Raw genomic sequence first — 16,697 nt, 5'->3', positions numbered from 1 at the left:
CTTCGCAGCCCTGGGGCGTTTCCGACCCCCTTAGTTCTGGCGTTTCTGAAGCTCTGATCCACCAGATGGAGGGCCACTTCCTCCTCGCCCTGGTTCCTGGAGAAGTGAAAAACCTTATCCCAACTCCAAGCTCTCATTTCGTTCCCTGTTCTAGGTCTCTCTCTTCTCAATACATAGGAACCCCTCAAGCTCTTGGACCCTTCTATTTTGGCTTCCCTCCTGTTTCATCCTACCACTGCCCGATGATAGAAGGCAGCCAGGTACAAGCCAGGGCAGGCAGATGATAGAATTCTGTAATTCCTGGATAGATGAATGAGAAGAGGGGGACACACAGGATGATGCCAACTGATCTAAGCCAGTTTGGCTGTTCAGCAGTCATCAGTTATTTTGATGAATTTGGGAGATCGTGCGTCCGCTTTTCTACAACCTCACTAGCTCGTGGTAGATAATACTGAAAGCAAGCATAATATAAAATGCTGCCAAACGTCATATTTACGAGCAAGGAGGTGCAAAATCAACCATATGACCTGATCTTGTTGTTCAGAAGCAGGCAGTCTCACTTAGCTCTCTCTGAAAGGGTCAGCTGGAGACTGATAAATGTTTCGATGGCAGGCCCAACCCCTACAGCTGGAAGTGGCCCTGAGGTGGAACATCATACAACCAATAGACTACAAACCTCCAGCATGACTCTAAGACATTAGGCTACAAGACTTACAAGAGCGTTGGGCCAGTTCAATCTTTCTAACCAACGATCTTTTTAACCATCTGTTAAAAAAGAGGCCACAGGCCCAAAATGGAGTCACTTGTGCTATGCCTACATTACCAAACCGAGACTTAATACCTAAAGTAACTGCCGTTTCAAACCTCTCTCAGGAATGTAATCTTAACCAATTAGTCTGGAATTTCCTAGTCAGCAGTAGTGAGGTAATCTGCCTGATTGGACCTGCGGAACCACAGAGGAAGGTGACCTTGCCTGGAACAATCCACTCTGCAAAATAACTTCCTTGTCCCATTCTCTTTCTGACTTTAAAGCCTTTCCTCTTCTACAGCCCTTCAGAGCTCTTTTCTATTTGCTACATGATTGGCTGCCGATTCATGAATTGGTGAATAAAGCCAATTTGATCTTTAAATTTACTTGCTTGAATTTTGTTTTTTAACAGTGGCAACCTTGTGTCAAGCAAGTCTATCAGTGCCATTCTTCCAACCGGCTCACATGATGAACAGCATTTTTTAAGCAATAAAGTACTTTTAGAGGAAGGTATGTACATTGTTTTTTTGGACATAGTGCTATTGTACATTTAATAGACTACAATATAGTGTAAACGTAACTTTTATATGCACTGGGAAACCAAAAAACTGTGACTTGCTTTATTGCAATATTCACTTTATTGCAGTGATCCCAACCCCCTGACCTCTAGGGAGGAGAGAGAAGGGCCTGGAAGTAGAATCAATCACCGATGGTCAATGACTTAATCATGGTATCAAGTGAACTCTGGAAGATTCTGTAGGCTTTGGCTAGAAATAAATGATAAAGATTTATTCAAGGGTCTTAGGGTTTACAAACCAGTAACACAACTAGGCAATACCCAGAGTGTTCTGAGGAAGAAAGAAAAGCTAAGAGTTTTCATAGTAAAAAGTACATTCTTGAGAAGAATCAGTTTGATATTCTTAGCCTCTGGATTGGTCCAGCATGGTAATCCTCTAGATGACCCGTGGTCTGGATAATGAACGTCAGATGGTCTGGATACATAAACATTTTATCCTTAGTCCTTCAAGGGATAATCAGAGGATTATCTAGAGGTTTGGTGTATATCCAGGCATTGAGGCAGGACTGGAAAGTTCAAAAGTTTAAGTGCCCAGGCTAGTTAAAAATAAGAATACAATCATTTCTTCATGCTTCAACCTACTTTAGTAATTTAGCAGCTTGACTATAGCGACTCTATTTTATTTCTTCACTCTATTCCTCGATGCCTATGTAATGAAGCCTTCATAAAAACTGAAAGTTCAGAGAGCAACCAGGTTGGTGAACACTTGAAGATTCCGAAGGAGGAGAGTTGTGCACTCAGAGAGGGCATGGAAGCTCCATGCTCCTTCGCCCGTGCCTTGCCCTATGCATCTCTTCTGTCTGGCTATTCCTGAATTATATCCTTTTATAATAAACAAGTTATCTAGTGAGTAAATGGGTTTTCTGAGTTCTGTGAGCCGCTCTAGCAAATTAATTGAACCCAGGGAACAGGTCGCAGGAACCTTCGATCTGTAGCCAGTCAGAGGCACAGATAACAAGCTGGGCCTGGATTGGCATCTGAAATTGGGGGGCAGTCTTGGAATAAGATCTCATCCCGTGGAATCTGATCCCATCTCTGGGTATATAGTGTCGGAGCATTGCTTGTTGGAGTGGGGAAACCTCCCCATCCACACACTGTGGAATTGGATCCAGAACATTTAATATTGAAATCTGTTTTAAATAAGTAATGATGCAATCACAACAACACACATACACAAAACTAAATGGAGAAGGGCCATGAACTCAGTCAAAAACTTGTTTACCAGGTATCCCTAGGCATCAACATTTTTACAAGAAGAGGAGGGCCAGAATTCCTTCACCCATCTATTTTTTAAAATTTCTTCAATTAAATTAGTTTCAAGCATACAGTACATTGGTTAGACATTTATATAGTTCATAAAATGATCCCCCCATCTGTTCTCTCCCTCTCCTGGCCCTCCACTTAGCCGTCATATTAATGCTAACTACATTCCCTATGCCGTGCGCCCCACCTCTGTGACCAACTATCAACTACCGATTTGTACTTCTTTAACCCTTTACACCATTCTCCCAGCCCCACAATACCCCACTCCTTTATCCGTCATCAAATTGTCCACTATATTTGTGGGTCTGTTTTTGATTAGCTTGTTCTTTTTGTTCCTAAGATTCTGCATATAAATGAAATCATATGGTATTTATCTTTCTCTGTCTGACTTATTTCACTCAGCATAAGAACCTCTAGGTCTATCCATGTCATTGCAAATGGTAGGATTTCATTTTTTTTTAATGGCTGAGTAATATTCCATTGTATATATGAACCATAATTTCTTTATCCAATCGTCTGTTGATGGGCATTTAGGTTACTTTCATATCTTGCCTATTGTAAATTGCGCTGCCATGAATATTGGGGTACATAGATCTTTACGATTTATTGTTTTGGTTTTCTTTGGATAAATACCCAGAAGTGCAATTACTGGGTCAAAAGGTATATCCATTTTTAATTTTTTGAGAAACCTCCATACTGTTTTCCATAGGAGCTATACCGGTTTGCAATCCCACCAACAATGTTTGAGGGTTCCCTTTTCTCGGCATCCTCACCAACACTTGTTGTGTTTTGATTTATTGATGATAGCCATTCTGACAGGTATGAGGTGATATCTCATTGTGGTTTTAATTTGCATTTCTCTGATGATTAGCGACCTTGAGCATCTTTTCATATATCTATTAGCCATATGTATTTCCTCTTTGGAAAAATATCTGTTCAGGTCTTCTGCCCATTTTTTAATTGGATTGTTTGTGTTTTTTGTTGTTGAGTCATATAAGTTCTTTATAAATTTTGGATATTAACCCCTTATCAGATGTATCATCAGCGAATATCTTCTCCCAAACAGTAGGTTGTCTTTTTGTTTAGTTGATGGTTTCCTTTGCTGTACAAAAACTTTTTAGTTTGTTGTAATCTACCCATTCCATTTTAAAAACAAGAATCAGATTTAAAATGTTTTCATTTTTCCTGGAATCCTGCAATTTTTGTCAGTTCCGCCAGAGAGCGACCTTTCTGCATTTATGCTTCTACTTAGCAAAGCGCTTGTGTCATCACAGCACGCACACCAGTCTCCCAAGTCTGAGCAGAACCACCTCTTGAAGCTTTCATGACCCAAATAAATTCCCCAGACTCTGCAAAAGCTATACCACTTTTAAACCCTCTAGATAAATAATTTCGAAAAGCCAACAAGATGACTCACCAGAGAAAGTCTTGAGGATCTGGGATGAGGGCATTCTTTGACCTCTAGCAATAAATCTGACACTAGGAATCCTGAAGTGAGCTCTCCTTCCTCCTTTGTCCTACCATACAGCTATGGCTCCAAAGTTGCCCCAGTCAGGTTCTGAGAGGAAAGAACTTTCACGGGGGTGAAGGCACTACAGGAAATGGCCTTGGGCTCCATGGCCCTGTCTTTACACTTCCCTGGGAGAGCTGAACATTGGCTTGTTTCAGGGAAGTTCAGGGGCTTGGCCAAGGCCCCTGCGCCAGGCTAAGATAGAGAGTCTGAGGATTTTTCAGGCTGTTCCATTAGGGTACAGAACACCCGTTTGGGATCAGTGGGCTGTGATAGTTGGCACATCAAATTAATAAAAGACACCCACACACTTCTCATTTAAGTGCCTTACATATACGGCGGAGTACTAGGCCAGCATTACAGGGAATTAGAAGAGTCTGAAATAAATGTTTTCCCCTTATAATATCTAAGGTGGCCAATTAACACTGAAAATATCTGCTCCCTTCTTTCTCAGCCACTGCAGTAACTTCCCTGTTCATGCCCCATCCTGGCAGGGATCTAGAATTGTTTTCTTGTCCACGGCCCTGCTAGACTGTAAACACTGTGTACAGGTCACCATCTCACCCCCATGACCTGTGGTAGGACTCATGCTAAACATTTGGGGACAGAATAATGAGACAGTACTAGAGATGCATCCTCCTCTGTGGCTGAGTCTTTACACAGCCTTAATCCCCATTTCCCTTCTCTGAGTAGAGTCAGATTCAGGGGTTAATGTTTCCCACACTCGTCCTACAAATACAGACAAGCCCTTCACAGTATCTGTTTTTCCTTTATCTGAAGTTAATCTGTGAAATTCTTTGAGTGCTAGAAACCATATTCCAAATTCATTTATTTTTTAATCAATCAATAAATTTTCTGATGCTAATTGTATAAACCACTGAGTTAAGGTGCTGCTGGGAATGTTGATGTATACAAAATAAAGATACTTCCATTTATATATGATATTTGTGTGCATATCATATGTATATATGTATGTATGGTATAGCTGGAAGAGTCAAGGAAGAGAAAAAACCACCCACCCACAAACTAAACAAATACATCACTATAGGTCATATGTAAAAATCCTTTATTGTTGAAGAGGCCAGGGGACTCTGTAGTCAATGTGGGCTGGGATTGGGGATGCTCACTGTGCAGTTTCTTTGTCAGTGTTGGGTAGAGGGATGGAGAAGGAGTCAAAGCACAAGAGTGTTACAAGGCTGGGAAGAGAAAGAGAAATAGAAGTGCATGCACCTGGGGACTCAGAGAGGGTGACATGGTGTCTTCGTGATGCAGCCCAGGAGTCCAGAAGTGAAGTTCTGAGGACCAAAAAAATAAAATCACATCTTCTGTCCTGTAAAACTCCCACCAACCACCCACTGGGAAAGCAGGAGGAGAAGGGGAAGGGCATCTGCAAGGGAGAAGGAGAGAACAGAAATCTTATGCACAGCTGTCCCTCAGCCCTTGAGCTAGAGGACCGAACTCCTCTAGCTGCAGGTGCTTGTACCTTCCCAGCTCTGTATTTCTCATGCTACTTATAAACACCTGCTACTTATAAACACCTGTGTGCATGGTCCGTGGGGCCTATGCAAAAGATATAGCAACAAAGTTCATATCATCCTAGCATCCCCATGAGCCAGACATACACGCAGCCCCATCCAAGACGCCCTGGTGCTAATGCTCCTCTAATCTCACACAGTCCCTCCTCCTCTTTCCAGAAACCTCCCAGAGCAAGGACAGGCCCAGGGACCACTTCCTTTTTCAGCAATTTCCCAGAATGAAATACAATGATACAATAATCTTTGTTGATTCATCTCATCTAATCTCCTTTAAATGCCAGCCGCCAGGGACCTGATGTCCTATTCTTCCTGGCATCTAACAGGTTGAGAATGCTCCAGTGGTGAGATTATGAAGGCTGCAATTATGGGCCTAGTCCCTGTGAAAGAGCCTAGATTCACCAGCAAGCAGTAAAAGTAGATTTCCACAATGCACTTGTTTCTGTTATTTGTATAAAATACTATGGGAAAATTGCACTGTAATTATCTTTATGGCCCATGCATAACGCTGGGGGAGAGTATGTCATCCAGATATAGCTGCCCGTATAATTATCTGGCGGTCGGCAGGACTGAAATAACCATCTAATGAGAGCAAAATGATACGGTAAGTACTATGTAATCAGCGAGTTATGGTTATTACGGCTCTTTGCGCCCTCTCACCCAAACTGAATGGGGGGCCAGACCTCATCTCTGGGCCCAGGGAGTCATGCACAGGCAGCTATGTTGAGAGCTAGCTCCTGCTCCTTGGGTCTCCCTTGAGACCAATGAGTGTAATAGGGAAGCAGGGAAAGAGGCAACAGTCTCTCTGTGATAACTGAGGCATCCCAATCTCTCTCCTTCTCTCCCCCCACCTCTTCTTCCTTTGGTAGTGAGTGCAAAGAAAGCCATCGGCTGAACTGCTATTGTCATGTGTGGGAAGATTGTGCCAAGGAGGAGTTTCCATGTTTTGACTAGACACTTCCCTGGGAGACTCTCATACTTGCACACCAAGTGAGAGATCTCAGCCCACTCAGGCCCGGAGTCCAGCCCAGACCACCCTTGGCAAACAGACCAGAGCCAGCCAGGGGAAACACTAGGACAATTCCTACACCCCCCAGACCACAGCAATCATAAAGCCAACACGGCATGGCGTGCCCAGCATTGTTCCGAACACTTAACCTATACTCAATCCTCAAAACCACAGCCCTGCAAGGTACTATTATCATCCCTATTTTTCAGATAGGAAAATGGAGGGACAAGGGGTTATGTAACTTGGTCAAGGGACACAGCTAGTGAGTGGCAGATCCAGGATTCAAACAGCCATGCTCTTACTTACTATGCTACACGAAGCGACTAAGACACTCCCCATTAGAGTTCAGAGTTCCTTGCATTTCTTTCTAAATCACCTTTGTGTAGAACTACACAATAGAATCCCAGCAACCAGAGATTCTGAATGATCTGAATGATCTGAACAGTTCGGCCTGACTGGAAGGCAAAACACTTCGCCTGTGAATTGAATGTGGTACCTGTAATTATCAGATGATGATTTCTCCATCTTTTGTACATATCAGGAGAGAACAGATTCCAACCAACAGACGTTGCCCATCAGAGAAGCCCCAGAGGAAAGCTATGAAAAAAGATGTGTGTGTGTGTGTGTGTGTGTGTGTGCGCGCGCAGACTAGCACGTACCTCTAAGTGTTGGTGTGTTTGACAGTGTGCTGGGCACTGGTAGCATATTTTAGGGCAAATTTATGACTATTCGATGCCTGTAGCATCAGAGGAAATGCTTTTCTAGCAACCTACACACACATAGTCCCCTCTCCTTTCCCTTACCAACAATCCTTACCTCATTCCACATTGGGAGGATACTTGAGGCTACCAAAGCTGCGGACATTCTCTTGGTTCACATCAATAGGAGTGTCTGGGGCGAAGTAAGCAGTTTAATTAGGAGAGATTTTTCTGAATGTGACCTTCACCCTGACCCAGCAATGAAGGGCTGGCTATGAAGGGCAGCATTGGGAGACAGAGTTGGGAAGAAGAGGCATGCTTCGTTTGGGAGAAGGGGAGGAGGCAGAGCCTCCCTCACCACCTTCCTTCCCCAGCTGCAGTGGGACTATCTTACAAAGGTCTCCCCACTCTGCTCCCAGGGAGGGCTGCACTGTGGATCCAAGCTAATTGGGTAAAAGAGGCCAAGGAACCCTCACTATAGTTAAGAAAAGTCCTGTCTTTCCCTTTAAGGACAAATATAAAGCCTTTGACTTCCACATATTTTGGCCAGTCCTCTAAACCCTTCCACTGTACTCCACATATTCATACCTGGCTGGATGTTCCTCTTGCCCATAAGTCCCACAAAGAAGTCATGCATATCTCCTGCAGGAAAAAAAAGGCCAACATTGTCCACAGTGATGATGAGAGGCTGATATGTTTCCCCAGACACATATCAAGTCTTCTGAGATTGAATTTCTGCCTTCTGATTTTTTCTCTTTCCACAGCTTGATTCCTCACAGTTAGCAGGCTACTCCTAAACCCACACTCTCTGACCACCTCTCCCTCCTTCACATTTCATGAAGTCTCTGCCCCAACAAGTGACTGGCTTAGACTCTTCACAGCCACCAAGAGATCCTCTTGGTTTCCAATGACCAGCCAGCAGAGGAAGAATCCACCATGCCCCTCACACCTGCTTCTTCCCAGTTCCCAGGGGCCTCTCACATTCAGGCAAGGCTAGCCGAACCGTTGCATATTGTTTGCACCACCTGAGATCGGGCCTGCCAAAATAGTCAGTGAGCTCCACACCCACAGAGCTCTGGGCAAGTGGTCAGCTCAGATAGGGAGGGAGATGAGGCTACTCACGTTTCTGGAAGAGTGACAATGTCTTGGGATCTGTGAAACCAAGAACAAGTGTGTTACTGGAAAGTGGAATTTGGAAAGTGACGATTAGGGGGTGGTTCAAATCACAATCTTCAATTAATTACTAGGCCACCTCCAGTCTTCTTCCCACCTGAAGGGGTCTCCCAGGCCTATTTAATCTTCACAGTCCTATCCCCACATGCCCCCCTCCCCAGGGCTGCTTCCTACCCTTGCTAGCTTTGCCCAGAGTTTTGAGCAATTCATCCACAGAGACTGAGCCACTGCCAGAGAGTGTCTTGAGCAACTGGTTGATATCCGGGAGCTTCTATGGGAGAAAAACAAAGAGGGCTGAGGCAAGGGTCTCACACCTGATCCACTCACTCTTTTCCCACAATAAACAGTCTCTTCCTGAGTCTATCACAGCTCGACCTGACATTTATTTCTTCCAGGGTCTCCTCTGGTTTACAATGGAAGAGAAGTGGCTCTCAAAGTGTGGTCCGTGGGCCAGCAGCATCACCACCAGGAGCTTGTTAGAAATGCATAATCTCAGTCCTACCTCAGACCTACTGAGAGAGAATCTGCATTTTAACCAGGGCCCCAGGTGACTCACATGCACAGCAAGGTTTGAGAAGCCCTGGTAAAGGAAATACATTGGGCATCCCCGCAGGCTGACCAGCTGTCCCTTTGCTCAGGACTAAGGGCCTTTATGGGATGTGGGACTTTCGGTGCTCAAGCTGAGATGGTCCTGGCAAAACTGGGACAGTTGGCCACGCTACCCAAGCTCAAGGGCCCCCTGTCCCTTGAGGTCCTCTCCCAGCTCCTACCACCTCTCAGTGAGCAGGACCATCTGTTCTTTGCTCCCTGGCATGTGAGGAACTAGTTTGCCCAAGGATGTGGTTGCCTCACTGAGTGAGCCATGAATTCCCCACTCACAAGAGAGGCCCATCAGACAGGGCAAGTTTCTTTGGGTCTGTAGTCCATGAATGAGTTGCAGACAGGATTTGGTCCTGGGAACAGGTGGGAGTAGGCAGCTGGGGTACATCTGCAACCCCAAGATCCCCCCACTCTGTGCTATGTCTATGGATGTTTCTCTCCCTATGTTTACCACTGCCTCTCACTCTTTTCTTCTCCATGGGTTTCTGCCTCTGGTTTTCTCTCCCTCTCCCCCTTTCTACCCTGGATTTAAATTTTTAGGAAGGCAGCAAGCTCAGAGTGATACCTTTACTCCTCCACCCCACGACTGAACCCTAGGTTCTGGAGTTGCTGCCAATCAGGGTTCTTAATTGTCTAAGAGATCTTTTTAGCAACCTGGGCACAGCAGGATGGTTGGCGGGCACATACTGCATACCACACACCACACACCCAGTTCATTGCAGCCACGAAGAGACAATGACAATGATCATGTTTGGAGATTCTCACTTTGAATCTCAGAGGTGCCTCTCTCTCCAGAGTCCACACGTCCCTGGGCTGCCAAGCACACACAGAAGCACATTGACACAGGATGCACCCCCACACGGACCAATCCAGTTGCCTAGGCACTCATATATCTTACCTTCTTCTCACTCCGATTTCCCTCACCTTCACAGACCTTCGAGGAGAAGGGGTGGGACAGCCATCTCTCTCTTTCACTGACCAAGAGGGGCAAGGTCTCAAAGCAAATATACCCAGAAATTCTATCTTGAGCTGGAACTTTGGGCTCTGAACACAGCGTCCAGCCCATATTTGGCACTCTCTGTGTGTTTTGTGAACTGGCTCTTGTCTTTGGGATGTGGTACAACTGCTGCCACCTGCAAGGCTGCCAGCCTATTGTGCCCTGGGACACCTCACCAGCTAGAGGAAGGCTGGCGATCTCTCTCTGCCCAGTGCATAGTTTCCCAGGCAGCCACGTTCCCCAAATTGTTCAAATGCTCTGCTTACCTCCTGTAATGAGATGCTAAACAGATTTGAGCTGGAGAGGAAATTTGACTTCACTCACTGAATTTGTAATAAGTTCCACCTATAATCATCTTAAAAGCATTTGTATCAACGTAATTGCTATCATTTCAAAACCTTAAAAAGACTTCCTCCTTGCTCTCCTCCTGTAGCCCTACCCTGACAAGTCCTATTCTTTTCCATAGAGGAACTTTGAAAATCAGGGCCCAACCCGTTTTGTGTTCTTTTTTTTTTTCTTCCTATCCTGACTAAGCAGTGACTAGAGGGGGTCAAGGGAGAGGAGAGGAAAGGGTTAGGATCTTAGGAGCACCTGAGGTTACCAGGGAGTAGATGAGCAGAGAACAGAGAATTTATTTGAATTTTGAAAACAAAATAATACACATAACCGATAGGTAAAATGGCATACAAATGACTATTTGGGAGAAAAATTCTGTGTTTCATACCATCCAGGGAATAGAGAGGATCTGCCCCCACCCCTGCAAAGGAACAGAACCTGAGTGGACCATAGAGAGCCTTAGACCACCCTGGCCCACCCCTCACGGTACCATCTAATCAGCAAGTCATCAGTCAATTATATTGGTAGGGCACCTCATACATACAAGGTGTCAAATTCACGCAGAGGGATGGAGACACTTACAGACATGCCCTGAGACAGTGAAAACATGAGTTGACTATAGAGGCAGGGAAATCCAGCCCTCTGATGGATAACCCAGGTAACTCCCAATCCACCTGCTCCGCTTTCCTTCCTACAGCCTTCGGGAGCACTGCTCCCATGACGTTGCCCCGTACTTTGCCAGGGTAGGTCCAGCTGGAGGAGTACTTTACCTCCTTGTGGCTCCTATCAGGCACCATCTGCTCCTGTGACTTCTTGCAGACAGCCCCTCGAGCCAGGCTGAGGACCAGGATGGCTGCCAACAGCAGGGCACTCCGCATGGTGCCTAGGAGGGCAAAGGGACAGGAAGGAAAGGCAGGGAGGAGGACACGATGCAGGGGCAAACACAGGAAACATTCGTGACCAGTAGCCCTGATTCACCAGTCCTCAGTGCCCACATCCAAGCCCTGGTGAGTATTTCTGAGCAGAGGGGGATATTCCTTGAGCTTGGCTTCTCTGCTCCTCCATTAAATATTTTCCCAGGATGCGCACCTGGCAATGAGCAATGATGCAATAGTGCTGGGAACTCTAGGTTCTGAAGGAAGATGATAGATTTACAGGACATGCATGGGTCTATTTTCTAAGTCGACTTGAGGAGGGATCCTGGATTCTATTCTCCAGCACTAGGTAACCCCAAGACTTCGGCAAAAACTTTCTAGTATGGTACGATCAGTCTGCACCCAAAGGCTCCAAACATTACTAGCTCTCAACCCCTTTCTTTCTGCTTTCTGCTCATTTCCCTGCTCCCCAATCAAAGTCTGCCACCTCCTTTATTTCTCCTAACTCTGGCCCCTCTTCTTTGGTGCCAGCTCCAGTCCTTCCAACATTCACTCATTCCCACCTACCTGTGGAGCAGCTTTGAGCCTAGAGCTGGATGGTCTAGCAGGATCAGGGAGCTGGCTGGGAGGACTGCCTTGCTCCCCACAAAAGCTGGTCCTGCTGGTGCTGCTGGTGCTGCTAGTGCTGCAGGTGCTGCTGTAAAGAGAGAAACAGAGTAAAGGGGATCTGGGAATGTGGCAAGATCTCCAGCCCAGCTGCCTGATAAAGGCTCTGGGAGGGTCTGGGGGAGCCGGGGGAGGGGCTGAGAATCACCAATCCCAGGGTGGCTGGAAGGGAGGGGGAGGCTGATGGGAAGGAGGGTATAGGCTGCAGACACACACACACACACACACACACACACACACGTGCGCGTGCGCACACACCCCACAAAACCAGCAGCAGGCTGGAGTTATCCAGCAGTCTACTTTTTGACAGCCCCTGAGCTGGGCACATTAAAGAATGATTTGTGTATGGTTTGTCATAAAATTTCCATGCTAGGTCCAGCTCAATATGTGCAGTCCTTGGGCCTCTTTTTCCCCTTGTTCACCCACCAGCTCCTTGCTTTTAAACCTTCAAACTAGACTTGCCCAACCAGAACAATTTCAGGCTAGTGCTTCTTGGTCCGCCCACCACTAGGACAACAGAATAGCGAGGCTCAGGCCCTTGAGGATGGAGAGGTGACCCTGGCATCCCCTCCAGTCCTCATTTCACCCTCTGTCCTCCTCTCATTTGGAGTGGATCCATCACCTTTGTCCTCAAATGAACTGAGATTCAGTACTTCTCCCTGCTATTGAATGCAGAGATCTTTAGTGTCTGGCTTTCTCTACCACCTTCCCCCTGTGCCAATGTCCCTCCCCTCAGCCTCTCCATCCCACTCCTTCTTGACCCCTGAATCAGGGTGACTTAGTTGCATCCTTCTAGAGTTCTAACTTCTAGCCCTCCTGATATAATCTTGGAAGGGAGGAACAGAACACTACAGCTGAGCTGTTTCCCCACCCTTGTCCCCAACCCCAGCATCGATTTCTTAATTGCTTTTTCCAACACAGTTATATTTTTCCCCGCTTTCATCTGTCTCCCTGAGATTTAGGCACCTTCTCCCCTCACCTTTCAAGCTTCTTGTTCACTCTCCACACTGTAGAGAGGGCTTATGCTGCTCTTTTCACACCTAAGGTAGAGCCCCTGGGGAGAGTCAGAGTTACAACCAAGATGAGTGAGGAGACCCAAAAAGATGCTGCTAAAAGAGATGAGGAAAGAGGCAGAGTGAAGGCTGTTTCAGAGCAATTCATCACTCCCAGCATTTATAATGGATGTAGGATCTGAACATTTGCAAGGTTGGCACAGAGCAATCCATTCAATTTTCATCATCACCACATGTGAGTAGGAAATAGTCCCATTTTTCAGATGAGGAAAATGAGGCTCAAAAAGCTCAGTTCCATGCTTCAGGACATACAGCTACTGGACAACAGCCTCAGATTCAGATTTTCTCACTCTGAATCTCTGCATCATTTTATTGCACTGGTATGAGCTTTGACCAGAGGAAGTGGTGGCCCACCTACCCAAGAGACCTGGAAATTTGTAACCTGTACTCTTCTACATCTCGACACTGGGGAGAAAACCATAGCTCTGTAGTGTATTTACTACAAAGCTTCCTGCTCACCAACACCTTCCCTAATCAATCTATAACCTATTTAAAATTACTACTACTCCATACTCCATATCCCCCACCTATTTCTTTTCTTCATGCACTTATTTTAAGTCTGTCTACCCCTCTCTCCCCACCAGAATGTCAGCATCACAGGAGCAAGGACTTTTGTCATTTTGCGGTTGGATCTCTAGCTCTACAGTGTTTGGCATATAAATGGGTGCTCAAAAAAATTATCTATAAAACAGAAAGGAAGCCCAAGCCCAGCTTCTCACACTGCAACCCACAATGTGGGTCCTCCATAGAGCCTCTCAAGTGCTGCTAGGGTCTTGAAATGTTTGTCTCCCCATGCCACACTCCCAACACCCCACCCACCCTGGGACTTGGGCCATACTGAAAGAAGTCACTCTAGCTGCACAGAGCCCCATGCTCACCCCTGAATGAGGGCAGCAGCTAGGACTCTAGGCCCCTTTATGATGTGAAAGGCTAATGGGGCCTCATCCAAAGCTTCTCATTATCCACCTAATTATAGGGCCCAGGACCCAGGGTTGGGAGCCTTTGGTGGGATGAGGGGTAGAAGTGGGAGGCTGTTTACGTGTAAATGGCATGACTGGTTCATGTCTTTGAGAAGATCAGGTGTTGTTCTAATTGGGCCTAGCCATCTCCCACTTCCTCCCTTCCTCCCCGCACCAACCTGGAGGAAGTCCAAGCTAGGCAGGCTGAAGGGAGTTGGGGTACAGGAGGAAGAAGACTGAAGGCTAAGACTAAAGCCTCCTTCCTGGGTCCCATCTCTGTGTCAGCCTCCCTCCCCTCGCCAACCCATCTATCCCTGCCCCCAGGCCCTGGCACCAGGGAAGCAAGGCTTTAGCAAAGGTCCACCATGAATAATGTCCTTTGATGATGTAGCGTCTCACAGAGTATGGCAGGAGTCAAGGATGGGGGGGAGCAAGGGAATGGCAGGGAGAACTGATCGCCCCTTGATCTCTGGGATTAGCAAAGACTTAAAAGAACTGATGCTAAACTAAGTCAGAGAAGAGATGAAGGAAGGAGGCTTTGGAGGTATCCACCAAACGAAAATGAATCAGGAGGCGTCCCTAGAATTAAATGACAAAGTTTTATTCAAGGGTCTTTAGATTTGCAAATTTGAAAAGAACACTATCAAGTAACACCCAGAGCGTTTTGAAGAAAAAAGTTGAGAGTTCTTACAATAAAAAGTACATTCTTGAGAAAAATCGGCACTGCATTCTCTTGGGGGTTAGGTGACTCCCAGGATGGCCAGTGCACCACAGAGGCTGAAACAACTTTGAGAATGCTGGACTGGCTGAGTGGGGTGGGGAGGTGGTCAATAGAATTTCAGTTTCTCCCATCGCTACAGAGCCGATTCGAGCCTTATAACACAGGTAGGGAAACTGAGCCCCTGTAGAATTCAGGGAGAGGAAAACACATAGTCCTGGGCTCCAGAAGAGAAGAGAGGCAGAGACAGGAAAGAGGAAGAAGAAGGGAGAGATGGAGAGTAAAGAAAGAGAGGAACCCCCACCCTTATTCAAAGCAGCAACCATCTACATGACTGATAGGGGGAGGACAGGAGGGAGAGCAGGGACCTTGGCCCCTCCCCCCTCCCAGCATACCTAGCCTAGAGAGTCGACAGTGCCTTCAGCCCCCGGAAAGGAAAAGCAGGGTAGGGAGCAGCAGCTGCATATTCTCCTGAAATTGCTTCTGAAAATGACCAGACACTTCACTGGAAAAGTGACGACAATTTGGGCCCTGGGAGCAGGAGATGAGGTGGAGAGGAGGATAGGTCAGGCTCTGGTCATCACTGCCCCTCAGCCAGACAGGATCTCCTCGACCTGATTCTGAGAAGCCAAGGATGGGGGCAGCTGTGGGGTGGGGAGGCTGGGCAGAGCCTGATGTACCTCTATTCAGAACAGAGCCCCGCTACGACAGCGCTAGCCCCTCACCCTTTTGGGAAGAGCTGCCTCCCTGGGTCCTAGCACAGCTCAGAGCAGGTTGTGCCAGAACATGAACACGGGGCTTGTGCTCAGAGAGCAAGATTAATCTGCAGACAAGACGAGAAGTTAATCAGGTCTCCCACAGTATGATTACCTGGGGCCGTGAGCTGCCTGCCGATGGAAGCTGGGTGGAGGGAGACCCCAGTCTCAAAGCACAGTAAGCTCAATGGTGGAAACAGGGAAGAGGCAGGAAAGGCAGAGATTGTGAAAGGAGGGGGAGAGACATCCAGAGACAGAAACAAAAGCAGCCATTTGTATACTCTCAGAGCACAGATCTAAATTTTACTGCAAATAATAGGAGCTGCTTGTTCCCTAAAGGTAGACTCTGGGGTGGGAGAGGCTGCGATAAGACAGAGTCTATGAGGAAATACATACAAAGAGGGGGATGTTAAAGCATTATACAAAATGTTGTGTATTAATATTAGTCAGAGCCCACAGAAACGGGGACAATGAGATGGTGTGAGACAGAAATTGAGAAAAAATAATGACAATGACACAGAGAAAATAAATTAAGACAAGAGGGAAAAGGGTAGGTCATAGGAATGGGAGAGTCTGGGTGGGGTAGCCTCCTTCTGTCAAGTGTCACCAGCTGCAGGCCCCAGCTGTGGACAATGTGATTAGCAAGACAACTGCTGGCAGCAGCCTGGCATCTCTGGTGTACGGAAAGGAAGGGGGTGCCAGGGTGGGGCAGGTGTGATGTAGCTCTGTGTTGAGCTTGGGGGTGGAGGGGGTGATGGAGCCCCTGGGGACCAGGACCCTGCATTCCCTAGCTCACCACAGCTCACACGAGCCCTCTAGCCTTGGGCCTCTTTTCAGACTGAATCACCAAAGGATCCGAGTTTTCAACAAGGCAGGGATCCTCACTTCTTCCCTCTAGGGACACACTTAATGAATCAGCCCATTGGACACCTGCGACCTCAGTCCCATCCCTGCCCCCACCTCAGTCTCTCGAAAGCTCAGCCGGTCAAGGACCCAGAGACAATTTCCCTTCTTTTCCATTCTTATTATCTGTGTTAGCTAGCTCCAAGGAGCCTGAAGAAGGGGAAAGGGCTGGCGGGGACACAGGGGTGAAGGGGAAGGGGGTGGGGTGGGGAGAGGAGGAGTGGGCCTAAGTACAAGCCAGTGATAAGATGGGGAACAGCGACCACTCACGCTAACCACACCTTTGGGAAATCACTTGTTTTATT

At 46.8% G+C, this 16,697-nt stretch overlaps 1 protein-coding gene across 1 annotated transcript; it reads right to left on the bottom strand.

Annotated features, from left to right (window-relative positions):
* Nucleotides 1–7,456: 7,456 nt before the first annotated feature.
* TAC3 (tachykinin 3) lies at nucleotides 7,457–11,321 on the bottom strand. The gene is made up of 5 exons (XM_011375872.1): nucleotides 11,139–11,321; nucleotides 8,685–8,781; nucleotides 8,460–8,489; nucleotides 7,926–7,979; nucleotides 7,457–7,530 (listed from the first exon to the last, which is right to left on the bottom strand). Exons 1-5 carry the CDS (start codon nucleotides 11,319–11,321, stop codon nucleotides 7,457–7,459), a joined length of 438 nt encoding a protein of 145 aa, XP_011374174.1.
* Nucleotides 11,322–16,697: the final 5,376 nt, after the last annotated feature.

The sequence above is a fragment of the Pteropus vampyrus genome, unplaced genomic scaffold, assembly GCF_000151845.1.
Source record: "Pteropus vampyrus isolate Shadow unplaced genomic scaffold, Pvam_2.0 Scaffold276, whole genome shotgun sequence".
NCBI lineage: Eukaryota > Metazoa > Chordata > Mammalia > Chiroptera > Pteropodidae > Pteropus > Pteropus vampyrus.
This window is presented reverse-complemented; position numbering and strand designations above follow the sequence as displayed.